At 49.6% G+C, this 26,527-nt stretch overlaps 1 protein-coding gene across 1 annotated transcript in view; it reads left to right on the top strand.

The window, feature by feature from the left end:
• The first annotated feature begins 3,631 nt into the window (after positions 1-3,631).
• The window catches only part of PLCG2 (phospholipase C gamma 2), a 125,994-nt gene continuing 103,098 nt past the window's right edge, over positions 3,632-26,527 (top strand). The window contains exons 1-2 of the mRNA XM_029075533.2: positions 3,632-3,687; positions 7,924-8,189. Coding sequence (XP_028931366.1) covers positions 7,997-8,189 — 193 coding nt within the window. The 5' untranslated portion in view covers positions 3,632-3,687; positions 7,924-7,996. The remainder of the gene's footprint in view (positions 3,688-7,923; positions 8,190-26,527) is intronic.

The following is a 26,527-nucleotide window of genomic DNA, read 5'->3' as shown; positions in this document are numbered from 1 at the left end:
CTCTGGTCTGGGGTAGGTATTTGCCTGCACCGTTCTACATGACCTGTCCCCATCCCAGCAAATATAACTGCTCTGAGCTTCAGTTTCGTCCTGACTGTCCCGGACACCCCCTGGCCCACGCCGGGCCGGGCCAAGCACGGCTTTGCGAAATGCCCTGTATATTCAAAGCCCTGGGTGGGGGAACTCCACCTTGAACTTTTTTTTTTTTACAGGGGAAACCAGGGTCTTTTTAATTTTACACTAGACCCTAAGGTGCCTGAGGGCAGAGGTGGTGTCTTCTAGCCTTACTGGAGTCTCTCAAGTGCTCAGTACAGTGCTCTGCACACAGTAGACGCTCGATCCAATGTATTGGCTGATTGATCGCAATCTTGCCTATTGCCAGCTTTAGTGAGCCAGCATAGTATCCTGGGTGGGGCAGGGGAAGTTCCTTGGTCAACCCCTTCTGAACCCCAGGCCGACAAGGCTGAACAAGGGAACAAAACCTCAGGACAGGGATGGGGGCGATAGAAGGAGGTTGGAAGAGTTAAAGACGAGGGAAGCCGCAGGATCTGGATCAAACGATCAATGGTATTTACTTTATTTTATTTATATAGTGTTTGTTAAGCACTTACTACGTGCCTGGCACTATACTGAGCACTGGTGTAGATACAAGCTAGTAAGATTCATTCAGTAGTATTTATTGAGCGCTTACTATGTGCAGAGCACTGTACTAAGCACTTGGAATGTACAATTCGGCAACAGATAGAGACCATCCCTGCCCATCGACGGGCTTACAGTCTAATCGGGGGAGACAGACAGACAAAAACAATAGCAATAAATAGAATCAAGATTGGACACAGTCTCTGTCCCACATGGGGCTCACAGTCTTAATCCCCATCTTATAGATGAGGGAACTGAGGCACAGAGAAGTTAGATGATTTGCCCAAGGTCCCACAGCAGACAAGTGGCAGACCTGGAATTAGAACGCGGGTTTCTCCTTGACCATCTGCTTTGTGCAGAGCCCTGGACTAAAATCTTGGAACCGTTCAATAGGACAGACTTGGTAGACGTGATCCTAAAATCCTTCCACGGTGACTGTGATAAGCGCTCAGTGCAGAGCTCTGCACACAGAAAAGGCTCAGTAAATACTACCGATTGCTTTTTAAGAATAGTATCTGTTAAAGGTTTACTGTGTATCAGGCACGGTACTAAATGCTGGGCTAGATACAGATAATCGGGTTGGTCACAGTCTCCGTCCCTCACTCTAGGCTTCAAGGGTCTCCATCATCACCTTGCCCCTTCCTACCTCTCCTCCCTTCTCTCTTTCTACCGCCTACCCCGCACGCTCCGCTCCTCCGCCACCCACCTCCTCACCGTCCCTCGGTCTCGCCCGCCCCGCCGTCGACCCCCGGGCCACGTCCTCCCGCGGTCCCGGAAAGGCCCTCCCTCCTCACCTCCGCCAAACTGATTCTCTTCCCCTCTTCAAAACCCTACTTCAAACTCACCTCCTCCGAGAGGCCTTCCCGGACCGAGCTCCCCTTCTCCCTCTACTCCCTCTGCCATCCCCCCTTCACCTCTCCGCAGCTTAACCCTCTTCTCCCCCCATCTCCCTCTGCTCCTCCCCCTCTCCCTTCCCATCCCCTCAGCACCGTACTCGTCCGCTCGACTGTATATATTTTCATTACCCTATCTATTTTGTTAATGAAATGTACATCGCCTCGAGTCTATTTAGTCGCCATTGTTCTTACGAGACGTTCTTCCCCTCGACTCTATTTATCGCCATCGTTCTCGTCTGTCCGTCTCCCCCGATTAGACCGTGAGCCCGTCCGACGGCAGGGACCGTCTCTATCTGTTGCCGACTCGTCCATTCCAAGCGCTTAGTCCAGTGCTCTGCACATAGTAAGCGCTCAATAAATACTATTGAATGAATGAATATAGGGCTCACGGTCTTAACCCCCATTTTTCAGATGAAGTGATTAAAAGAGCGAGCGGTGAAGTGATTTTTCCAAGGTCACAAAGCAGACAAGTGGTGGACCTGGAACTAGATCCCAGGACATCTGGCTCCAAATGCCTGGATCAAGACTGTGAGCTCCAAGTGGGACAACCGGATCACCCTGTATCTATCCCAGCGCTTAGAACAGTGCTTCGCACATAGTAAGCCCTTCAGAAATGCCATCATTATTATTATAGGGAGCAGAGCTGGAAGTAATGGGTTGCGAGAGGACGAGAGTTAGCAGATGTGAGTCCTGCCCCCAAGGAGTGGGGGCTCGCTGGGTGCGGGCGGCCCGCGAGGAAGGTCAAACTAACTCTCCTCCCCTCTTCAAAGCCCTACTGAGAGCTCACCTCCTCCAGGAGGCCTTCCCACACTGAGCCCCCCCCTTTCCCTCTGCTCCCCCACCCTCTGCTCTTCCCCCTTCCCCTCCCCTCAGCACTGTGCTCATTTGTATAGGTTATTTATCACCCTATTTATTCTGTTAATGAGGGGCACATCTCCTTGATTCTATTGATCTTGATGATGTTTTGTTTTGTTCTCTTTTGCTTGGCTGTCTGTCTCCCCCTTTAAGACTGTAAGCCTGTGGTCGAGCAGGGATGGTCTCTGTTGCCCAATTGTCCATTCCAAGCGCTTAGTCCAGGGCTCTGCACATAGCAAGCGCTCAATCAATACGATCGAATGTATGAATAATAATAATAACGGTACTTGTTAAGCGCTTACCATGTGCAAAGCACTGTTCTAAGCGCGGGGTCATACAAGGTGATCAGGTGGTCCCCCGTGGGGCTCCCAGTCTTCATCCCCATTTTCCAGAGGAGGGAACTGAGGCCCAGAGAAGTGAAGTGACCGGCCCAAAGTCACACGGCTGGCAAGCGGCGGAGTCGGGATTCGAACCCATGACCTCTTTATTAGCCTATTTATCTTTATTAGCCTATTTATTTTGTAAGAGATGTACATCCCCTTGATTCTAGTTAGTGCTACTATTTCTGTCCGTCCGTCTCCCCCGATTAGACCGTAAGCCCGTCGGTGGGCAGGGCCTGTCTCTATCTGTTGCCGAATTGTCCATTCCAAGCGCTTAGTCCAGTGCTCTGCACATAGTAAGCGCTCAATAAATACCATTGAATGAATGAATGAACTCATGAACCTCTGACTCCCGAGCTCGGGCTCTTGCCACTGAGCCACGCTGCTTCTATGAATGAATGAATGATGCAGGATGAAGGAGAGGGAAGGAGAGAGAAGGGGAGGGGAGGGGGCTGCGGGCTGTCAGCGTGCGGGGCGGAGCGGCGGCCGGCAGGGGGCGTGCCCGGGGCGGGGCGGAGGGCGGGGAAGGGGCCGGCAGGGGGCGCGCGTCACGTGGGGGCGGCGGCGGCGGCGGCGGCTGCAGAGCGGCTTCGGCTGGGCTGGGCTCGGGGCAGAAGTAGGCTCGGAGGTGGCTCGGCTCCGCTCGGCTCCGCTCGGCTCGGCCCGGCCCGGAGCGGCAGCCCCGGAGCCCCGGAGCCCCGGAGCCGGGCTGTCCCCCCCCCCGCCCCGCCGCCCGGCAGACCCTTCGCCCGGGCGCCGCCGCCTCCTCCTGCTGCTCCCGGTGCCCGTCCCGCTCCCGCTGCCTCCTCTTGCTGCTGCTCCCCGTCCCCGTCCCGCTGCCGCCGCCGCCGCCGCCGCCGCTCGTCCACCTGGCTCCGTCCCCCCGCCCCGCCCGGGCGGCGCCTTGCCTTGCGCAGGTGAGTGTCCGGGGTCCGGGGGCACGGGGGGGACGGGCTGGGGGACGGGGTTGCCGGGCAGGTCCAGGGCGGAGCGACCCCGCCCCCGGCTCCGGCCCGCCCAGCCCTCTCCGGACCCCCCGCCCGGACCCCCCCGCCCGGACCCCCCGGTCCGCGGAGCCTCCACCCGGCCAAGAAGAAGCCCGGCGGGGCCGCTCCCTGCCCCAAACTTGCCCTCGTCCGGGGCACTGCCGCCCCCTCCTCCCCTTTCCCACCCCCTCCTCCTCTTCCTCCCCTTTCCCACCCCCTCCTCCTCTTCCTCCCCTTTCTCACTCTCTCCTCCCCTTTCTCACCCCTTCCTCCTCACCTCCCTCTTCCCCTTCCTCACCCCCCCCTTCCCCTTCCTCACTCCCTCTTCCCCTTCCTCACCCCCTCCTCCCCTCTCAGTGGAAAGAGCCCGGGCTTGGGAGTCAGAGGTGATGGGTTCGAATCCCGGCTCTGCCACTTGTCAGCTGTGTGATTGTGGGCAAGTTATTTCACTTCTCTGTGCCTCAGTTACCTCATCTGTAAAATGGGGATTAACTGTGAGCCTCACGTGGGACAACCTGATTACCTTGTATCTCCCCCAGCGCTTAGAACAGTGCTCCACACATAGTAAGCGCTTAACAAATACCAACATTATTATTATTACTATTTCCCACCTCCTCCTTCTCTTCCTCCCCTTCCTCACCGCCTCTTCCCCTTCCTCCCCACCTTCCCACTTCCTCCTCCCCTTTCCCACCCCCTCCTCTTCTTCCTCCCCTTTCTCACCCCCTCCTCCCCTTTCTCACCCCTCCTCCTCTTCCTCCCCTTTCTCACCCCCTCCTCCCCTTCCTCCCCCCTCCCTTCCCCCCCCTTCCTCCCCTCCTCCTCCCCTTCTTCTCCCCCTCCTCCCCTTCCTCCCCCCTTTCCCCTTCCTCACCCCCCTCTTCCCCTTCCTCACCCCCTCCTCCCTTTTCCCACCCCCTCTTCCCCTCCCTCACCCCCTCTTCCCCTTCTTCCCCACCCTCTCCCCTCCCTTCCCTTTCCCCCAGGTCTGCTTCAGGCTGGACAGAGCCAGGGCCAGCCGCCCCCCGGAGTTGGGTGAACAAGGGCCGCCCTTCCCCCCGGGCAGGCCTCTGGGGGGGACTTAGCCGGTCTTTGGAGAAGAAGACGACCAATGCCCCAGAATGGGGGTGGGGGGACCCGGACAAATGCCCCCAGCCCTCAGCCAGGCCGCCCCAAGGAGCACACCTCCTCTCCCTTATACCCCGTCTGTCCTTCCCTATCCGTCCCCCCCACCTTGCCCCTCTATCTTCTCCCAGCCCTCCACATTTTCCTTCTGACTCCCCCGCCTTTGTGTTCCCCTGAATGGTATTTTTGCTTTGAAGTGAGCTCTGTTTTCCAATCTCCAAGTTCCCTCATTCGAAACCCACCTCTCCGAGGAAGTTCACGGCTGTCAGGGTCCCCCACACCCAGCCACTGTCAGCACTTCATCCAGCCGCTGCTGCTTCGTCTCCACTCCCGATATGAGAAATCCTCATTTTGGAGAGTGCCCGTGCTTCGAGTTCGCAGCGGGAGCATCTATGAAACTAACCCGCAATTAACGTCTAGGTCACCCCCTTTGTAGCACTAATTTAAGCAGGGACCAGTGTAAACCGTTCTTTCCCCTTTCTCCGTGACTTGAAAATCGCATATTGTGAGGGTATTTGGAATGCTTTTCTGGGGGTTACTTTGGTAGAGGAGTTCCAGGTGAGTCCTGTAAGAGGCAAGGCACAGAACTAGATAATTCAGTTGGCCAGGTCACTTCCTATCCGACACAGCTCCACCTTAGGACTTCTGACATTAAAAGGTCGAGAAAAATTGAGATGGACCCTTTTCCCCCCGAAATATGGTCGATTTTGTTGCTGTGCTGGGATTAATCCTGGGTCATCGTGTCAGGTTGGATCAGGGACAGGAGAGCTCTTCTGGCCCGGTGACTGAAGAAGCTAACGTGCCCTTGCGTGACTCCTTCCGTCTGGACTTTTTGGCAGCTCATGTTTCTTTAACAGGTGTGTTTTTATTTTCTGCCCCTGTTCTGGGCAGAACCAACTCCTGGTGGGCAGAGATCGTTTCTTCTTTGCCCATACTTGTATTACATTTACCACCGGCCTAGGACCTTAATTCCATAGGCCGCTAAAAAATCGAAGGGTTAAGAGGACTCACGAGAGGTCATATCGTCAACCTCCCTGTGGCTTTCAGACAGGACGATGTTTAAATGGGAGATCTGTTCTGAGAAAGGGATTCTTCAAACTTCAATGAGAAGCAGTGTGGTCTAGTGGAGAGAGCACAGACCTGGGAGTCAGAAAACTGGGGTTCTCTGACTCCACCACTAGACCCCTGTTTGGCCTGGGCCAAGTCACTTCACTTCTCTGTGCCTCAGTTACCTCATTTATAAAATGGGTACTGAGACAGTGAGCCCCATATGGGACACGGACTGTATCCGACTTGATTAGCTTGTATATCCCCCAGTGCTTTACCTTGTACATAGTGAATGCTTAACAAGTGCCATAAAACACAAAACCTCCTTCCTTAGCCTGTTGCAGAGTAACACCTTAGATTTACGTTAGGTCTAACCTAGACCCTGCAATTTAAGCCTACCTCTCATGGCCTGTTCCCAGTGGTGATGGAAAATAGCCAGTTACCCTCATCTGGATAAGAACCATCTCATCTAAATTCAGTTCTTCTAACCTTTTCCCAGAGGCCCCCCCGGATGATAAAGATTAGACCAGTTTCATCTGACTGAGGCCTAAAGAAGAGTAGGTGGTGGAATTGGGAGGGTTTTTAGGTATTGTCTGGCACTCGTGGTTCTTCATCTTGCAGATTTGTGTAGGTGTCAGAACCTGCTCCACTCATTGTTTTTCCGAGATGTTCTTCCCCTTGACTCTATTTATTGCCATTGTTCTCGTCTGTCTGTCTCCCCCGATTAGACTGTAAACCCGTAAGCCCGTCACACGGCAGGGACTGTCTCTATCTGTTGCCGACTTGTTCATTCCAAGCGCTTAGTACAGTGCTCTGCACCTAGTAAGCGCTCAATAAATACTATTGAATGAATGAATGAAACCAGCAGGATGTGTAGAAAGGAGAAAAAGAGCTTAAAAAAATTAGCAGGGGACTGAGGGGTGAGTCTCAAAAAGGGAGCGAACCAAGGAGAATATAGAAATAAAATGCTATAAGATAATCTTTTTTTTTTCCCTGGATTAACTGTGGTCTGGCTTCTAGATCAGGGCTGTGGACCCATCTTGTGCCCGTTGACATTTTTGAGACTGCACTTTTGGAAATTAAGTTTTTGCCATTTTCAGATTAAGGCGTCTAAACAAAAAGTAAATAAAATCCATGAAGGATAGACTATTGAGTGACTAATATATGATTTTGACCCTTTTGTTGGAGGCCACACCAAAATGGCCAGCCGGCTGCCCTTGAAAACTGCTGTTTGGGAAGATAAGCTCCCCAGTGAAGGAACTGTCTTCACTGTGGGTGTTGAAGATCAGTCACGGGCCATTTGACAAGCCAGAAATGGACCTGAAAGATAGGCTGCCGGAAAGTTTGGGTGCCAACCTGAATAATGACTTGGAGCATGGGCAGGGCACTTTTTCAGGGTTTTTGGTGATCCCTGAAATTAGATAAGCCACCGTGGTCACACTGATGATTGAGATTTCTTTTTTCTCATATATATAACCATCCTGAAGAATGATGTCAAGGATGGCTTAGCACTTTATATATAGGAAACATTATTATCAATATTAATAATTATGGAGAAAACTAGAAGCTTACACAATTTAAGCTTTAGTTAGGACTTTAGAAATTCTGAAAAAAGCTAAGCAGGAGAAAAGAGGAGTGAATTAGCCTTTTGTAGTGGCAGCTGATCAATTTTAATATTGATTTTGACATTCAAAACCTGAGCTCATTTTTGATTGACTGTTGATGTTGCCCCGCCCACTCTTTGTCTAGAGTTGACTTCAAAAAGCCTCCATTTGAGTGGTATATTGTTAATTGCCCCTGCCACTATTCCAGGAAAACTTCTCCTTGAAATTCCCATAGACTAGCAAGAGCTGGCCCCGAGGTTCATCGGAGAACCGGTTAGAATGAAAAGAGCATATATATCTGGGTCTGTTTCCTGTGGAATATAGAGGAACTAAGGAATTTACCCTGTATTTCAAACTAATAGTAAACCTGGTAACTCTCTTTTGCCTCTTTCAGCCCGACAGCCAACTTGGTTGCGTGTTTTATTTTCCTTCATCCTCTCCCTCCTATTTGGAGGACCCAATTTAAAATGGCCACCACCATTGACTGTGAAGCCCTGCCCGAATATGAGAAGAGCCAGATCAAGAGGACCCTCGAACTGGGGACGGTTATGACGGTGTTCAGCCTCAAAAAATCCAGCCCGGAGCGGAGGACGGTCCAGGTCATCATGGAAACAAGGCAGGTGGCCTGGAGCAAGACAGCGGACAAGATCGAAGGGTTCCGTAAGTAGGAGAGCTGTCTGGAGGGGCTGGCATCAACTGTGGTGAGGCTGTGCAGGCCTCTGACTCTGGGTTTTGTGAATGGATTTTATCTGGTCCCCGTGGGGAGTAGTTCAGTAGGGATGAAGAGAAAGTTGGTCTCATTCCGATCTTGTTTTTGAAGGAGGCCTCAAAGCGTTAGGACGGCTAAAGCTCATGGGGCTGCAGCTGAACAGGTCTGAGTGAGAAAACAGGAACTGGATTTTAGAACATCCATTTTGGAGGGGGCATATTTGGGACCAAAACTGCTCTCCAGAATAGGTTCTGAAGGTTGGTTGATCCTGTCTACTGCCTCACCTCTTGAGGCTAACATATATGACTGGGTATAGCGGGTTGTACCACAGGTAAAATTTGGCTCAACTAAAACCTCCCCTGAAGCTCTTCCATTTTCAAAAGGCTTCGGCACCTTCAACCTGCGAATTGTACATTCCAAGCGCTTAGTACAATGCTCTGCACATAGTAAGCGCTCAATAAATACTACTGAATGAATGAATAAGTAACACCAGTGGTCTCAATTGTTACTCTCAGTATGATAAGTCAAGGTGTTAATTGAGCACCTACTGTTTGCAGAGCACTGTGGTCAGAGCTTGCAGTATGGGGAAAGTGTTAGATGACATTTATCTTCCTACTCTTTTTTTGCCAAGTGTGGATGTGTTTTTGAGATCTTGGATTGGTCACTGTAGCTGAATTTCTCCTATCTCTAACCTCTGCACTATTTTCTCCTAAGTCCAGCCAGTAGATTGACTGCAGAAATGTAGTCAGGTTGAGATAAAGTGAGAGGCAGAAGAAAAAAGACTTAGACTTGGTTATTTTTAAAGAAGAAAGAGCCCTAGGAAGAGAGCTCTCTGCTGCTTCTGTGTCCAACAGTGACTAAAAAAAAAATAAAATCCTCACCTTAACAACAATTCACTGGAGATTTGGAACAAGGAGAAAGGGATTTCCCAAGAGGATAAAGGGTTCCCTCGGACAAGGATTGGATTTCTGACATTAGAGAATGATTGGCGTTCCAGGGAGTGGATGCGTTTTAACTACCCTCTGTATAGAATGTGTTGGAAATTTGGATTTACCTACTGGCTCTCCTGCCAAGTAGTAACATTGACTATTACTCTTTCTCTAAAGTAAATCAAGAACCCATTCGTCTGGAGGAACAGCAAGTCGGGAGTATAGGCAGTCAATATTTTGTTGTCGTAATGGTTAAGAATGTGTCGCTTTAAAGTGTGGTAACAGCAGACTGCCTTTTAAAGAACCAAACAAGTCTCACTGTACTCTTTCAGGTTTCTCAGCTCACTTTATGAGGGAGATGAGTTAAACGAAATGTGAAAACTCTTTAATTTAGCACCGGAGGTTGCCGCGCAGCAATAATCAAATGGCTGTTTATCGCAGCTGTGTTTTTGCCTGATCGCTGACCGAGTGTAGATGTGGGGGGTAAGAGCACTTGCTGGTCATTTATGCACTGGCAGCGTATTGAATCAGAGTAGTTTTCAGAACTCAAGTTCAGCTCAGTTACCTGAAAGCGTGGCGGTTGAAAGCCTCCCCAAGGAAAGAGTGCATTTCTCTGGGGTGGAAAGGGTTGGGGAGAGGACACAGTTTTCCCCATCTCTCCTCACTGGGACACAGGCCCACTCGGACACAATGTCAGCTCTGGGGGCAGAACCTCAGAATGCTCTAATAATCACGATGATAGTGATAATAGTGGTATTATGTGCCTACGAAGCTTTCCCTGCCAGATTGTAAACTGGTTATCTACAAAAAAAAATGAGTGTTGGTATTTGTTAAGCACTTACTGTGTGCCAAGCACTGTTCTAAGCGCTGGGGTAGATACAAGGTGATGAGATTGTCCCACGTGGGGCTCACAGTTTTAATCCCCATTTTACAGATGAGGTAACTGAGGCCCAGAGAATTTAAGTGACTTGCCCAAAGTCACACAGCTGGCAAGCGGCGGAGCCGGGATTAGAACCCACGACCTCTGACTCCCAAGCCTGGGCTCTTTCCACTGAGCCACGGAACATGTCTACCAGATCTTTTTTATGGTACTCTCCCAAGTGCTTAGTACAGTGCTCTGCACAGAGTAAGCTCAAATCCCACTGAATGATCGATTACTATGTGCCAACACTGCCAATAGCTGGGGGTAGATTCAAGATCATCAGGTCGGGCACAGTCCCTATTTCATGTAGGGCCTACAGTCTAAGTAGGATCCCCATTTTGCAGATGAGGAAACTGAGGCCCAGAGAAGCGAAGTGACTTGTCCAAGGTCCCAGAGCAGACAAATGGCAGAATGAGAATTAGAACCCAGGTCATCTGACTCCTAGGCCTGTGCTCTTTCCACTAGGTCATGCAGTTTTTCCTGTTGCACCTTTCCCTGTTTGGGGAGCAGGGTAGGGAAACCATGAGAAGCAGCGTGGCGTGGTGGATAGAGCATGGGTCTTGGAATCAGAAGGTCGTGGGTTCTAATCCCTGCTCCACCACTTGTCTGCTGTGTGACCTTGGGCAATTCACTTCACTTCTCTGGGTCTCAGTTACCTCCTCTGTAGAATGGGGATTGAGACTGTGAGCTCCACATGGGACTGGGACTATGTCCGACCGGATTTGCCCGTACCCACCTCAGTGCTTAGTACAGTGCCTGGCAAATAGAAAGTGCTTAACAAATACCACAATTATTATTATCATCATTTTTATTATTAAAGCTGTGTTACTGTGAGTCAGCGGGGGACTGGGCGGAGGTGGCTTTTCTCCTCCCTGTACCAGTGACCGGGCATTCTGCAGCAGGAGTGGGGAGAATCCAGTTCAGGGGTTGGGATTGCTGGGCCCTCGCCTGAGATTTGAGGTGTTTAAAGCTTTTAACACCTCAGGCAAGTCTAGTTCAACTTCCTTCCCTTGGCCCCCTTGTTTGCCCAGGTAATTAAGCTTGTTGGTTTCTGTGGTTAGCCTCAAATATGAGTAATTCCACTGAGTCAGAATTCCAAACCCAATGCTTTCTCTGGGGTGAGATGAAATAGTGAAATTCACCAGCTGATGGAAGCCGACAACCATTTGGAAGGAGTTAGATTTTCCTCTTCTGTCTCCCAAAGCACCCTCACAAGTCTGCCGAAGGAATATCAGATCCCGTGCAGCCGGGTCCCATGCGTTCATCTTTGAGAGGGCAGAGGCTACACTCGCAACTTTGCGTGCCAGCCTGCTGCGTGTTGAGCCCCCGCAAGTGAATCGCACTTGTGGTGTCATTTAGCCAGACAAACCCTGGAGAAGTTGGTCACTTGCAGGTCACTGCTTGGGCCGTGCAGGCCAGGAAATGAGTTCTCCATTTCCTTCCCCTGCTTCATCTTTGGTTTCTGATGTCTTGCAGCATTGCGCTTTCAATTTTCTGCTCCTCAGCTGGTTATGAAAAGTAGAAAGCATGCAGGGATGCTGATGGTCGGCATTTGTGGAAGGAGCTGTCGGGTAGCTGTCCGGGCTTTTTTTTTAAGGTATTCGTTAAGCGCTTACTATGTGCCCGGGCCCTGTACTGAGCGTTGGCTTAGATACAGTCTAATCAGGTTGGACACCGTCAGTGCCCCACCTGCGGCACTCAATATTAATCCACATTTTACAGGTGCGGTAACTGAGGCACAGAGAAGTTGAATGACTTGCCACGGTCACACAGCAGACATGAGGCGCAACCAGGATTAGAACCCAGGTCCTTTTGACCCCCTGATCTAGGCTCTATCTGCTAGGCCACGCTGCTTTTAAGGCTTAGGTTCCCCTTTCAGGGCACGCTGCCATTATGACCAGGAATTCTCGTTGCCTGTTGAACTCTCCCAGACACTTAGTAAAGTGTTCTCCACGCAGGAATCGCTCAATAAATAGCATCAATTGGGTAGAAGTAGTTCTCCTGTGTGATCGGCTGTAGCGAAGCCCTGCTTTCACCTCGCATGCTACTCTGGAAGTAGAGATGGGGGAATAGCTGGGAATCCCAATTGTTTCCGAGGGATTCCCAGGCCAAGAGATTAAGGGTCGTAGAGGAAAAGGGAAACTTAACCGCTCAATCTAGGATGCCCGACTAAATCCCGTCTCTGCCATTTGTCTGCTGAGTGACTTTGGACAAGTCTCTTAACCTCTCTGGGCCTCAATTACCGCATCTCTAAAATGAGGATTAAGCTTCTGAGCCCTATGTGGGACAGGGACTGTGTCCAATCTGATGATCTTGAATCTACCCCAGCGCTTAATACAGTGCCTGACATGTACTAAGCACTTAATGAACACCATTAAAAAACAAACAAAACCCCCCACCCGCCCAAAAAAACTCTGTTGTAATATTGAAGCAATCTTCGGAGTGCTACGTCTCTGTAAGCTCCATAGGGGTAGGGTTCGTGTCTACCAACCCTATTGTATAATAATAATAATAATAATGTTGGTATTTGTTAAGCACTTACTATGTGCAGAGCGCTGTTCTGAGCACTGGGGGAGATCCAGGGTAATCAGGTTGTCCCACGTGAGGCTCACGGTTAATCCCCATTTTACAGATGAGGTAACCGAGGCACAGAGAAGTTAAGTGACTTGCCCACAGTCAGCTGACAAGAGGCGGAGACGGGATTCGAACCCATGACGTCTGACTCCCAAGCCCAGGCTCTTTCCACTGAGCCACTCAGTACACTCAGTAACTCCACTGACCGATTGGATGAGGGCTGCGGATTTGATAGCTCGGAGGGGGGTTGGTCTGAGGTCCCCATGGCTAGGTTAGACAGCACAAGGCCAAACCCAGGTGAGTTGTTTCACCAACGCCGCTTGGTTTCATGAATCCCTGGTATTTGAGTGCCTACTGAGTGAAAAGCACTGTACTTCAGCAGCAAGGCACACGTGTTCCCAGCTCCCATGGGGCTTCCAGTCTAATGAGGGATACAAGGTGGACGGGGGGAGGTTGGGAGGACTCTGGTTTTAGGGGTCGGACCCAATCCAAGTGCAAGGAGCCCTCGGCATCCTGGAAGTCATATCCCAGCAGCCCACCGGGGCAGCGCACGCGTGCAAAGTTGTCCCCTGGAAGTGATCCCCCATCTCCCTGTTTCAGCCAGAACTGGCCCAGTGTCTGGCCAATCAATGACATTTATTCATTCATTCGTTGTCGTATTTATTGAGCGCTTACTGTGTGCAGAGTGCTGAAAAGTACAATTCAGCGACAAGTGCTTGCTGTGGGCCAACCACTGTACCGAGCCCTTGGGAGAATACAGTACGATAGGGTGGGTCGATAAGGATCTTGCAGACTAGAGGGGGAGGCAGACCTTAAAACAAATCACAGATGGAGGTGGACATAAAGGGCAGTTGAGCTCAGCATGAGGACGCTGCAGGCTGAGTGTGCCCGGATGGACTGCGCTTTGAATTTCTGTCCTGTACAGAGCTGCCGAGCTCTACCTTGAGGGGACCTTCCTGGCCATGTTAGAAAAACCGTGCAGGAAGCGCCCCGCCCCACCTGCAGGCGCGGACCCCGAGTGGGGTTTCCTCGGTCAGTTGGTTGAGTTGGTACCCTCCCCCCGGCCCCTCTCTCCCTCCCCCCGTCGAGCCAGGGCCTGGGGCCCTCAGAAACTGATCGAGCTCATCGTAGATGCTCCTTTAGATTAATATGAGGGAAAACCATGAAGGGAGTTTCCCAGAATAGTACCAAGAAGCTACAGGCCTTGACTTCCCCACTGTCAGCCTCAGTAGATCAGCCTTCCATTTGCATATGGCCCCAGAGAGGGCCTTTTTTTTCCAATTTTGTACATCCTACTAGTCTTCTGCTTCCTCCTGCCCCCTCAAATTCTCTTTTTCTTTCTTCTCCTTTCATTGATCTCTTGGCCTTTTCTCATCCAGTCTCCTTTCTCTTTTCCTTGATCCTCCTCCTCCCGCTTTTAGTCCTCAGCTTCGGCTCCCTTGTCTCAGGCATGGACCCCGACCCTGGGAGTCTGCCCCCCTCCCCAAAAACGCCCCCCATCCCACCCCCACCGCTCCATTGCAACCATTCTATCCACTCTGGGTGATCCTCTGCAGGAGCAGAGAGGCCATTCATTGCCCAGAACGCTGCCGGGTGCGTCTAGAAATAGTGGACAGGCATCTCCTAGAGCATGGACTTGGGAATCAGAAGGTCATGGGTTCTAATCCTGACTCCGCCATTTGTCTGTTGTGTGACCTTGGTTAAGTCACTTCACTTCTTTGGACCTCAGTTACCTCATCCGCAAAATGGGGATGAAGAGTGTGAGTCTCATGTGGGACGGGGACCGTGTCCAACCGGATTCACTTCTTAGAACAGTGCTCGACACTTACTGTGTGCTAAGTACCATAATAATAATAATCACTGTTTTTATTATTCTCTCTCCGAATGCCCTCAAACCTCAGCGTTTTTGAGAGGCCTAGAGCTTGGACATCCTCTCAATAATGACCATGATTGTGGTATTAAACGTTTATCATATGGCAAGCCCTGGGGTAGATGCAAGAAATCAGGTTGGACACAATCCCTGTCCCTTATGGGGCTCACGGTCTAAGTGGGAGGCAGAGCAGGTGCTTTTGCAGATGAGGAAACTGAGGCACTGAGAAGCTTAGTGGCTTGCCTGAGGTCAGCCAGGAGGTAGGTGGCAGAGCCGGGATTGGAAGCCAGGTCCTCTGACTCCCAGGCCCGTGCTCTTTCCAATAGGTCATGCTGCTCCTTACTTTCTCATCGGTCTTTCCCAGGATACCGGGAGCTCTGTAAAGCTTCTGAGAACTTGCTTCCGGGACTGGAGAAGCAGTGCGGCTTAGTGGAAAAAGTCTGGGAGTCAGAGCACCTAGGTTCTAATCCTAGCTTCACCATTTGCCTGCTGTATAACTTGGACAAATCACCTAACATTTCTGGGCCCAGTTTCCTCTTCGGTACAATGGGGATTCAGTACCTATCCCTCCTTGAACTGTGAGCCAGAGGTTCGGTCTGATTTGATTACACCGTATCTATCCCGGCTCTTAGCACAGTGTCGATCACATAGTAAGCGCTGAACAAATACCACAATTATTATTATTACTGGAGATTCTCCTTGAGGGCAGGGACTGTGTCTTCCGCTTTAGGGTTGTTCGCTCAGGCACGTGGTACAGAGCTCTACTCCTAGTAGATGCTCCCTGAGTATTACTGGATGGAGTGAAAGTAACCACTGAGTAGAATAAGGATCACTTACTTGCTAGAGCAAAGACGGTCTGGAGATTTTAAGCTCTTGTTGGGCAGAGTCTACCAACTCCGTTGTACAGTACTCTTTCCAGTGCTTAGTACAGACAGCACGCAGTAGGCCCTCAATAAATTTGATTAATTAGGGTGAGAGGATTGAAATCATCGTTGTCTCCCGGGCTCCATCTCTCACCCATTTGTCCCGCTCTCCCTGGCTCCTCCCTGAGCTCTCCCGAGCGGCCTGAGAAATGGCCGACGTATTGTTCTTTAGCTAGAGTAGCTGCCGGGGCCGGGAGGGCCCTCAGCGTCCCCCCACCCCCGTGCCCGGCCAGGTGTTCCGTGGGCCATGGGTGGTTGCTCCAGAGCGAGGCTGCGTCAGTGTGAGTTCTGCTTTGTGGTAAACGGCAGGTGCAATGGGCTTATCCAGGGCATGTCTTTTTCAAGTCAGAAACCGGGTTTTGAACTCTGAACCGCTCCAGAAACATGAATCTGGACAAGATTTGGGTAACGTGACAGGCCCAGCCGGAGGATCCCATGGGGGATTGGCGGGGAGTGGGAGTTCGAAACTGCCCAGCAGCCTTCTCGGGGCCTTTCCTTCTCTGGGAGAATTTTTTTTTTTTTTTTTGAGTTGTCTTTCTGTTTTGTCTCGATTTTCGGTAATCGATTGGGTATGAAACCTCAAATGCTGCCTCATTGTACTGGTAGAAGTTATAATGAAGAGATCTGGATGTTCATTTGTGTCCATGTCGATTTCACACCCAGTCATTCATTAATTCCCTCTGGAAATTTCTTCTTTCGTGGTGAATAACAAGATGTCAAGAGTGGAGAAGGTTAGACTTTAAAAGAAATTCATTGGATTCATGACAAAATAGTAAAGTGGCTTCAGGTTTTTCCCCATAAAATAGTCTTCCACTGTGACCAGTTAAAGGAGGGAGTGGGAATGAGTGATTTTTCTGAGCTGGGTTCTCCCCTCGACATCGGGGAATGCGAACTCTGAGCTCGGAGGGAAAAAGAGCCTCCTTTGGCTGTCTCTTGGTTTTTGCCCTGGGTCGGGTTGTCTCCAAAGCTAAGGGCCACAGAGCCCGAGGGAAGATAAGACTGGAATCAGGGAACCTGGGGCCCTTGAGGCTGAAGAAATCCACAGATAAACCCCAAATTCCTTGCTCCCGCATGTTCAGCCTTCTACCCCAGTCAGATCTCAGGCCGGACCCTTGTGGAATTAGCAGCACGAGCTGATTTGAGCCTCGCTCCCCTTTGATTTCCTTTTAGGCCTTTTCAGAAACCACAAGTTTCATAAAAGAGTCAGATCCTTGTGGGCAAGGAATGTCTCATGCTTCTGTTGTGTTATCTCCATTGCTTAGTGCCGGGCATTGCCCTCCGTGTGTGCTCAAAAAATATCATTATTACTGCTTCTGGATAAGATCTCTAGTTCAGTTCCTCCGTCCCAGGCACACCGGTCTCCCCCCATTCAGTCTCTAACTAGCCCCAGGAAGACTGTCCCCCTGCCATCGGTCCCACTGGGAATGCTGGATTTGAATGCCAATACAGGAGGCTGCAGCTGCTGTTTTCATCGTACTTCTTAAAGGTTGGGTGTCTGTGTCATAGTTCATGAAAATGATTATGCAAGTTGCTGCGAGAATGCAAACTAGAGGTGGGTTTATGAGGAAAGTGAGTTAGTCTCAGCTCGGAAGCAATGAATAACCAAAATATAGGCAGGATATGGGAAATGATAGGGGACCGCACTGCTGAAGGCATACTGTAAATTGTGAAGATGAAGGTATGCCTGGATTTGAGTCAGATTTGCTTGCTTTTGTGAGGCTTGTTGTAAATTATTAGGATTATGAAGAGTGATAACAATTTATTTGGCAGGAAGCAGTGAGAGAATTTCCTCCTTTCTGTTCCTGGGAAAGGAGGACTCGGGGATCCCCACAGAACAAAGGGAAAAACCGAGCACAATAGTGCTTCGTCTATTTGCAAAGTGTGAATGCTGATTGAACTCCTCCACTTACCACCTGCCGTCTCCTCACCCAAAGTCGTGAAATGACACCACCGAGGGTAAGGTGGCAAACAGGGAATGCCTCGGGTATATCGTGTGGTGCTCTCCCAAGTGCTTAGTACAGTGCCCTGCACCCAATAAGCGCTCAATAAATACGATTGATGTTTAGGGATCTTAAGTTGCTAGCAATCAATATTATTTATTGAGCGCTTACTGTGTGCACTGTATTAAGTGTGTGGGAGAGTACAGTATAACAGAGTTGAAAAACGTGATCCCTGCCCACGACGAGCTTACGGTTTAGAGTGGGAGACAGACATTAATAGAAATGAATTGTGGATATACATTACTATAAATGAATTATGGATTTGATATCTGGAACTGCAGTTTTCGGAAACCGTGAACAAACGCTTTCAAAGCCCCTCCCCACCCCGCCACCTCCCTCCAGGCTGGAGCAACCTGCCGATAAGGCAGCTTCCCTTCCCACTTAGACGACAAGTTCTGATGTGTTCCTGCTAGCAAGGGAGGTGGGGCGGACACACCTGTATTTTCTTCTGCCCAACTGGGTTCTGCAGGCTAAATCTACCCACCTGCACCCACAAACAGCCCCGCACCCACAGGCAAAATCTACTTCCCCAGCCGCGTGTCCAGGTGAGCCGGTGTGAGTAGGTTGTGGGTCATGCAAGTCTCTATGTCCGATCGCCTTTCGTAGTCACCTCTGCCTTGGCTATTTTCCTTCTTCTGGCTCAGAAGCGGGTGGCTGACCATCCTCCCTTTGGGGCAGGGGGTGTGGGCCAGGCCCAGGTTGGAGGGGGATGGAGAAAAGGGAGAGGAGAGAGGGAGGGATGGGACCAACCTTCCCCGCTCCCCATCCCTCTCCGCATCCCGATCTCAATTATCAAAGAAATACATATTCAAGAAAGTAGATTTCCCTGTTTTTGTCCTCTTTCAAGAGGAGGTTGGGCCCCGCCAGATACCATCCAGTTGAGAATGACCGTGCATGGGAAATATTAATAACTGGGGCCAAGAGCTATATTAAATGCTGAGGTAGATACAGGTTAATCAGGTTGGACACAGTCCCTGTTCCACGTGGGGGTCCAAGTGTAAGTAGGAGGGAGAACAGGTGTAGAATCCCCATTTTCAGGTGTTTGGCACATAGTAAGCACTTAAATGCCATTTTAAAAACGAGGAAACTGAGGCACAGAGATGTCAAGTGACGTGCCCAAGGTGCTCTGACTCCTAGATGCCTGTGTAAATATCAAATTTCCATCTCTTTTGAAAATGAAGATGTTTTGGCATCTGATTTTCCCCCTTCTGGGTAGATGTGAATGAAGAAATTGTAAGAGAAATAGTTGACTGTCATTATAAAACACAATGGGCCCGATCCCCTTTTCCTTGCTCATTGAAAGAAGTAGACCAGGTGGCTTGGCTACACACATTTGTGCCAGAAGAAGAGAATTATTCGCTATTATTAGTTGTGGTGGTATTTGTTGAGTGCTTACCGTATGCCCTGGAGCTCTTGATAATCACCTCAGCCCCACAGCACTTAGGTACGTATCTGAAACTCACTTGTTTATATTAATGTCTGTCTCTCCTTCTAGACTGTAAGCTCCTTGTGGGCAGGTAATGTGTCTACCGCTCTGTTGTGTTGTACTCTCCCACGTGCTCAGTACAGTGCTGCGCACCTTATAAATGCTCAAAAAATACTATTGATTGAGGGACGGCAGGGCCTATTGGAAAGAGCGTGGGCCTGGAAGTGAAGAGACCTGAGTTCGTATGCCAGCTCTATCACTGGACTGCTGTGTGAACAGGGACAATTCAGTTACCCTCTCTGGGCCTCAGTTTCCTCCTCTGTAAAATGGGGAGCCAATACGTGTTCTCTCTCCTCCTTAGACTGGGAGCTCCAAGTAGGACAGGGACTATGTCCAACCTGATTATCCAGTATCTACCCCAGTGCTTCATACAGTGCTTGACACACAGTGAGGGATTTAACAAATGCCACCGTTATCCGTTGTGTGCCAAGCACTGTGCTAAGTGCTGGGGTAGAGGATAATCAGAATGGTTTCTCCTACCTCTGTGAAGTTCTGGGACGGGGAGATGGGCCGGCAAAAGGAACTGGTCTTTGGGCCAAGTCCCTAATTCATGAGTCTAGGAAGGCACGTGACAGGATGCGACGCAGACTTAGCATCCTTTGACCTTCATTGTTGTTGGGGTTACCCATATAGCCTAAACGAAGTCTTAGCCACACATAGCTGCGTGTGACCTTGGACAAGTCACCTAATTTCTCTGTGCCTCAGTTACCTCTTCTGTAAAATGGGGATTAAAACCTCGAGCCCCATGTGGGACAGGGAAAGTGTTCAACCCGATTAGCTTGTATTTACCGCAGTCCTTAGAACAGTGCTTAACATATAGTAAGTATTTAACAAATACCAGTATAATAATAAGTGAAATGACTTGTCCAAGGTCACAGCAGATGAGTGGCGGAGCCAGGATCAGAACCACATTCTCCCGATTCCCCACCCTGTGCTCTTTCCATTAGGCCACGCTGCTTCTCCAGAGGGAGGGAGGGGTGGGAAGAACTGGCTCTGCAGTTCATTCAATCATATTTATTGAGCGCTTACTGTGCGCAGAGCACTGTACTCTAGAGGATCCACCGTGCTGGCATAGGAGAGTTGGGCTGAGCCCGGGAACCTGTGGGATATGGAGAGGTGGAAGTGCTGGGCGTGGAAGGCTAAGGTCCAGGGCCCTCTCTGGGGAACTAGGAGTACTTTATGATGCCGGGTTCAGATGTTCTAATGGGCAGAAACATTAGGTGTGAAATAGGGAAGGGCCAGATTTTATCTCCTTTGTCATTGATGAGGAAGCAGGAGCCAAAGAGGCTCAATATCTTGGGGTCAACTGGTGTGCAGTCACGGCAGCAGGGGCTGTTTCCCCACCTCAGTCCCCCCTCTTAGCTACACAGAGCTCTGTAGTCAGGGCTGGGGCGGCAACAAGAAATAGAGCCATTTCTGTCTGTGACCTCTTAGAGTTTACCATCTAAAGGGGGCATGTTATACGTGCGTGTTTCATTTTCCGCAGCAATTCATTTCATTCATTCAATAGTATTTATTGAGCGCTTACTATGTGCAGAGCGCTGTACTAAGTGCTTGGAATGTACAGTTTGGCAACAGATAGAGACAATCCCTGCCCCATGACGGGCTCACAGTCTGATCGGAGGAGAATGGAAACCAAAGGAAACATCCAAAGAGGGAGTGGGCCGTGGTCAGAGCCTCCTCGAACCAGCGTCTCTCTACTCCCCTACCGGTGATAGTGTCTTGTTCTCTCATTTTCCCCGCTCCAGTAATATTTTTGCAATGTTCCGGCAACAGCCTCGACAGTGTGCTGTCTGTGATCCCCGTCTATTTTCTGTCCTCGTGGGTGGGCTTTCCTCAGTGGTGTCAGGGTGGGGGAATGGAGGACCCAGAGGGTCAGGCTCCCCCGACAGAATAAATTTCTGGTGTCGGCTCCATGTCCATTGCTCCAACCCTAGAACGTGGCAGGATTTTACTTTTCTGGGGCGTTCTAGACTCCTTAAGTTGCCAAAGCAGAATCGATCCCTCTGTGGTATTTATAGAGCACTTATTATATGAAGAACACTGTACTAAGCACCTGGGAGAGCAGAATACAAGAGACGGGAAGTCAGGGAAGGCTTCTTGAAGGAGGTATGCCTTCAGTAGGGCTTTGGAGTCGGGGAGAGCAATTATCTGTCTGATATGAGGAGGGAGGGCGTTCCAGGCCAGAGGTAGGATGTGGGCGAGAGGTCGGCGTCGAGATAGACGAGATCGAGGTACAGTGAGAAGATTAGCATTAGAGGAACATACCTGTAGTTTATATTAATCTTTGTCTCCATCTCTAGACTGTGAGGTCATTGTGGGCAGGGAATGTGTCTATTTATTGTACTCTCCTAAACACTTAGAACAGTGCTTTACACACAGTAAGCACAATGGAAATACAATCGAATGAATGAATGAAATGCGCCTTTGACATTATTTCAGTGGGATCAATCAATCGATTGCATTTATTGAGCGCTTACTCCAAAGTGGATTCTTTGACTTCTTTTCCAACTGGTTATTAGTCTTGTCCCATGCAGTCAGGACCAGAGCCAAGGGGAAGGATAGCTAAACTGGCTCTCTGTCTCTCTCGTCCCCTCCTTGACCCGGGTGTTAAAACTTCCGTATTGTAAATGCTGATTGTGTGCAAAGGTTAAGGAAGCTTACTGTTGGTTCAGCGGCCCTCGGATGGACAGGACGCAGCGGACCCGGCCCCGGCCGAAACTCTCCTCTAACCCTGAGCACTCCTCACGCCCTAGGTTCGCTAGTTTCTGAGTTATTCACAGTGATTTCTACACTTTCCTTGCTGAGATCCTCCTCCTCTCTCCTTTGGGTTTCAAGGGGTTCCTTGGTGACACCCCCCCACTCTGTATTTAGTGTAGCTCGTTGGAGACCAGCCCAGTCCTCTTACGCAAACCCTCTGTGCTGGTTTGAACGAAGTCCAACTGTCTCCAGGATCCCCCTCTTCTTGCGGCTGGCTTCTGCTCCCTTCCTCTCCGCTAGCTGCATGAACCTACTTGGCTGGCTAAAAAATGAACGCGGTCCTGGAAAGTTTTCCCAATTTCTTAATCTTATAATGGGCTGGAACCCATGCGGGATTCCTTGTAGTTTTTGTTAATGGACTCCTCTTGCTTTGGGAGCTCCTTACCATCTGCTCTAAAGTACTCAATCAGCCCAGCCCCGCCACATCTTACCTCACTGATCTCCTGCTTACGGCCCAGCCCGTCCAACTCGTTCCTCTAACACCAGCTTATCCACTGTGCCCTGATCTCGTCTAACTCACCGCTGACCCCTTTCCCACGGCCTCCCTCTGGCCTGAAATCCCCTCCCCCCCCCATATGTGCCAGTCCACCACTTTCCCCTCCCTCAAAGCCGTATTAAGATCCCATCTCTTCCAGAAGGCCTTCTCTGACTAGTCATTTCTTCTGCTCCCTCTCCCTTCTTTGTCTCCTTGCACTTAGATCTGTAAACTTTATTCACTCCTCCCTCAGCCCCACAGCACTCAGGTTTATATCCATGATTTACATTAATGTCCATCAACCCCACACCACTTATGTACATACCCATAATTTCTATTAATGTTTGCCTCCCCCTTTAGACCGTGAGCACCTTGTGGGTGGGGAACATGCCTACCAATCCTGTTGCTTTGTGCTCTCCCGAGCGCTTATTACAGTGCTTTGCCCCCAGTAAGTGCTCCGTAAATACCAATGATTGATCTCAGGACCATCCTCTTAATATCAATAGGCGTGGGACAGATCCCAGTGGATTTTGTCATAATGTTTTGCTGTGAAGTACCGAGGACTTCTAGAAAAATCTGAAGAGTTGAGCTCTACATTATCTGGCATGGGGAGGAAGAGAAGAGGCGAAACAAGCACAGGAGTTGCACTTTAGATTAAATCTCACCCTCAAACTAGCAAATACAATTTTACAATATTTCTATTTGTAAAGATAATCAACAGCATTGTCTAGCACTAGATTTGTGAGCTTCTTGTGGGCAGGAAATGTGTCTACCAGCTTTTTTATTGAACTCTACCAAGTGCTTAGTACAGTGCTCTGCACAGAGTAAGTGCTCAATAAATACGATTGATTGGTCACCGAACGGAATAGCTCTGAGACCTCAGCATCAGACACCACAATGCCCACACCCAGTTCACAAAGCCATATTTGAGTAGGATATTCTTAGTGGCCCGGTAAAAGTCGAAGGGAGTCTCTGTGAAAGCATGAGAGTTTCTTGGTATTGTTTTGCTGCTGTTGGCTATGGTTTTTTTCCCCCACCCTTGTAGTGTGAAACCCCCACGGAGTAATGTACACTGTGCCACTGTCTGCAGTGAAAATTGATGCCTTCACTACTACTGAATGCCAATTTCCCCATCTTCAGAGGTTGTTTGTCTTAATGGTTTTTCTTATTCTCTATTGCCTTCATTTTTTTCCTCGTTTCCTTAGTATCTTCAATTCCCTCTGCCCTTCTCCCACACTGGGAGAACAGAACTTTTTGGGAACTGTGAAACTCCACTGCCAGTCCTGAGAGGCAGGTCGAGAATCCTGGTCGACGCTGCACCCAAGGGCGGAATCTCTCTCCCCAGACCCTCTGTTCACCAGTTTTTTTTATGGTATCTAAGCGTTACTGGGTGTTATTCACTCTTCTAAGTGCTGAAGCAGATGCAAGTTAATCATGTTGGACACACAGTCTAAATAGTAGAGCGAACAGTTATTCGATCTCCATTTTTACAGTTGAGGAAAATGAGGCATAGAGAAGTTAAGTGACTTGCCCAAGGATCCGGAATGCCTGCCCAAGGTTCAGGTATGACTCTAGTGCATAGGTGACATGTGGGAGGAGGCAAAACAGGATGGGAAAATGAGAGGCTAGTCAGGGAAGGGAATTATTTTTAGTAGGGATTTGAAAATGGGGAGGGGGTAGTCTGTCAGATAGGAAATCAGTGGTGGAGGAGGATAGAGTTCCAGGCAGGCAGAAGGATAATAATGTTGCTATTTGTTAAGCGCTTACTATGTGCCGAGCACTGTTCTAAGCGCTGGGGTAGATACAGGGTAATCAGGTTGGCCCACGAGCAAGGGGTCGATGATGAGAGTGAGGAAGAGTGAGTAGGTTGGTATTAGAGGAGCAAGGTGTGTGAGATGAGTTACGGTGGGAAAGGAGCAAGAGGGCCGATAGAATGCCTTAAAGCTGAGAGTGAGGACTATCTACTTGATGCTGAAATAGGTGAGAAACCATGGGTGGTTTTTAAGGAGTGGGGAATTGCATGTAGGGCGGTTTGTTTTTAAGTAAAATGATCCTGGCAGCAAAGTGACGAATGGATTGGAGAGAGGCAAGCCTGGAGGCAGGGAGGTCAGAGATGAGATGAGATGTGACGATTGCTTTTTTAATGATATTTAAGTGCTTCCTATGTGCTAGGAACGGTACTAAGTGCTAGGGTAGAAACAGGGTTTTTAGGTTGGACACAGTCCCTTCCCTGCGTGGGGTTCACAATCTTAATCCCCATTTTACAGATGAGGTAACTGAGGTGCAGAGTAGTGAAGTGACTTGCCCAAGGTCTCACAACAGGCAAGTGGCCGAGTCGGGATTAGAACCCGGTCCTTCTGAATTACCAGGCCAGCGCTCTCTCCCCCAGGCCACGCTGCTTCTCCTGTGCTTGGACCCGGGGATAGCAGTTGGGATGGGGATGAAGGGGCTGATTCAGAAGATGCTCTGAGGCTAGAATCTCGTCTGGAGAAACGTAGCAGGGAAGGAACGGAAATTCAAGCAAAGATTTGTGCTATCTCGTTATCGTTGTCTGCCGGCTGCCAATTTAACTCCAAAGCAAGTTTCAGAGGGGATCCTGGGAATTATAGACTTGTAAGTTTCACTTCTATATTTGACAAACTGGTCAGGTCTCATAAAGCAGACGATCAGTGAGGTCCTTAGCTAAATACACCAGTTGGGGAAAGGCAACATGCTGACTGCTTTGAAGGGGTCGATAGGTGACTAGTGGGGGACCAGCGGGTATGATATATTTGAAATTTCAAAGATCCTTTGATGGTGTTCCCCACGTAAAAAAGCCCAGCAAAACCCCCCAAACCCTGAGTTAACATGGGTTTGGAAGAAAGTTCTGCTGCAAAGAGCTTGGCCTCGTGAAAAGAGAATAGGTCTGGGAGTCGGAAGACCTGGGTTCTCTTCCCAGCTCCTCCACGTGTCGGTGTGTGACCTTAGGTGGGTCTCCGAGCCTGCTACCTCATCTGTAAAGTGGGGATTAAGACTGGGATCCCCACATGTGGTAACTGGAGTGCGTCCAACCTAAATACCTTGTATCTATCCCAGTTCTTAGTACAGTGCTTGGCACATAGTAAGAACTTATATATTTTTTTTAATGGAATTTGTTAAGAAACTGACTCAGAGGTAGGGAAAAGAGCCTCCTCTCTGTATGGAAGAGGGCAGACAGTGAGGGTTGGCGGCGTCCCCCTGGAAATCAGCCCTCGAACCAGTTTGGATTGACACCTTCAGAGATGATAGTGTGAAGGTCGTGGGTTCTAATCCCGACTCCGCCACTTAGCTGTGTGACTTTGGGCAAGTCACTTAACGTCTCTCGGCCTCAGTTACCTCATCTGGAAAATGGGGATTAAGACTGTGAGCTCCAAGTGGGACAACCTGATGACCTTGTATCTATCCAGCGCTTAGAACAGTGCTTGGCACATAGTAAGCGCTTAACAAATACCAAAATTATTATTATTGTTTAGCTCTTCTGGGCAGATGAAGCCCTGGTCAAAAGAACCTCACCAAGCTGGAAGATGATGGGTGAACTTCAGTGTGATTCAAAAGGGGAAGCGTGTGGGGAAAGTGATCCAACTGCAACTCCCTGGTGATGGATTCAGTCAGTTGTTACTGCATGCAGAACACTATATTAAGTGCTTGGGATATTACAATATAACACCTTAGTCACAATTGTGCGTACAAAAAGTTGACAGTCTAGAGGGGCAGACATTAATATAAAGAACTTACAAATATGTAAATAAGTGCTGTGGGGTTGAGGAAGGGGTGAGTAAAGGGTACAAAACCAAGTGCAAAGAGTGGGAGACGAGGAAATGAGGGCTTAGTCGGGGAAGACCCCCTGGAGGAGATGTGCTTTTAATAAGGCTTTGAAGATGGGGAGGAGGATCATCCGTCAGATGTGAAGAGAGAGGGCATGTCAAGCCAGAGGCAGGACGTGGGTGCCCTCACGGTGGTGAGGTGAGATAGATAAGATGGGAGTACAGTGCTCCCAATTAAGACTTAAGAAAGTCACCTGGTAGTCGTTGTTCACTGTTCCTTCAAAACTTGTCCACGCTTTCAAGTCAGTAGCCCAAGCCAACAAAATGCCAGGCATCGTGAGGAAAAGTGCCCAAAACAAAATCAAAAAAAAGGTCTCGCTTTGCCACTTTGAAAACAAGTCACGTCCATACGTGAAAATCCGCATGGAATTCTTGCACTGCGTTTCTGACAGGGCCTAGTCGTAAATGATACAGAGGAGGACAACTGTCCACTTGATTGCCTACTAGGTTGACACTATAGAAATCCAGGTACCCCTGTGCCGGTCCATGATGGCATGTACATTATGTG

Source organism: Ornithorhynchus anatinus, chromosome 11, assembly GCF_004115215.2.
Source record: "Ornithorhynchus anatinus isolate Pmale09 chromosome 11, mOrnAna1.pri.v4, whole genome shotgun sequence".
NCBI classification, from domain to species: Eukaryota; Metazoa; Chordata; class Mammalia; order Monotremata; family Ornithorhynchidae; genus Ornithorhynchus; species Ornithorhynchus anatinus.
This window is presented reverse-complemented; position numbering and strand designations above follow the sequence as displayed.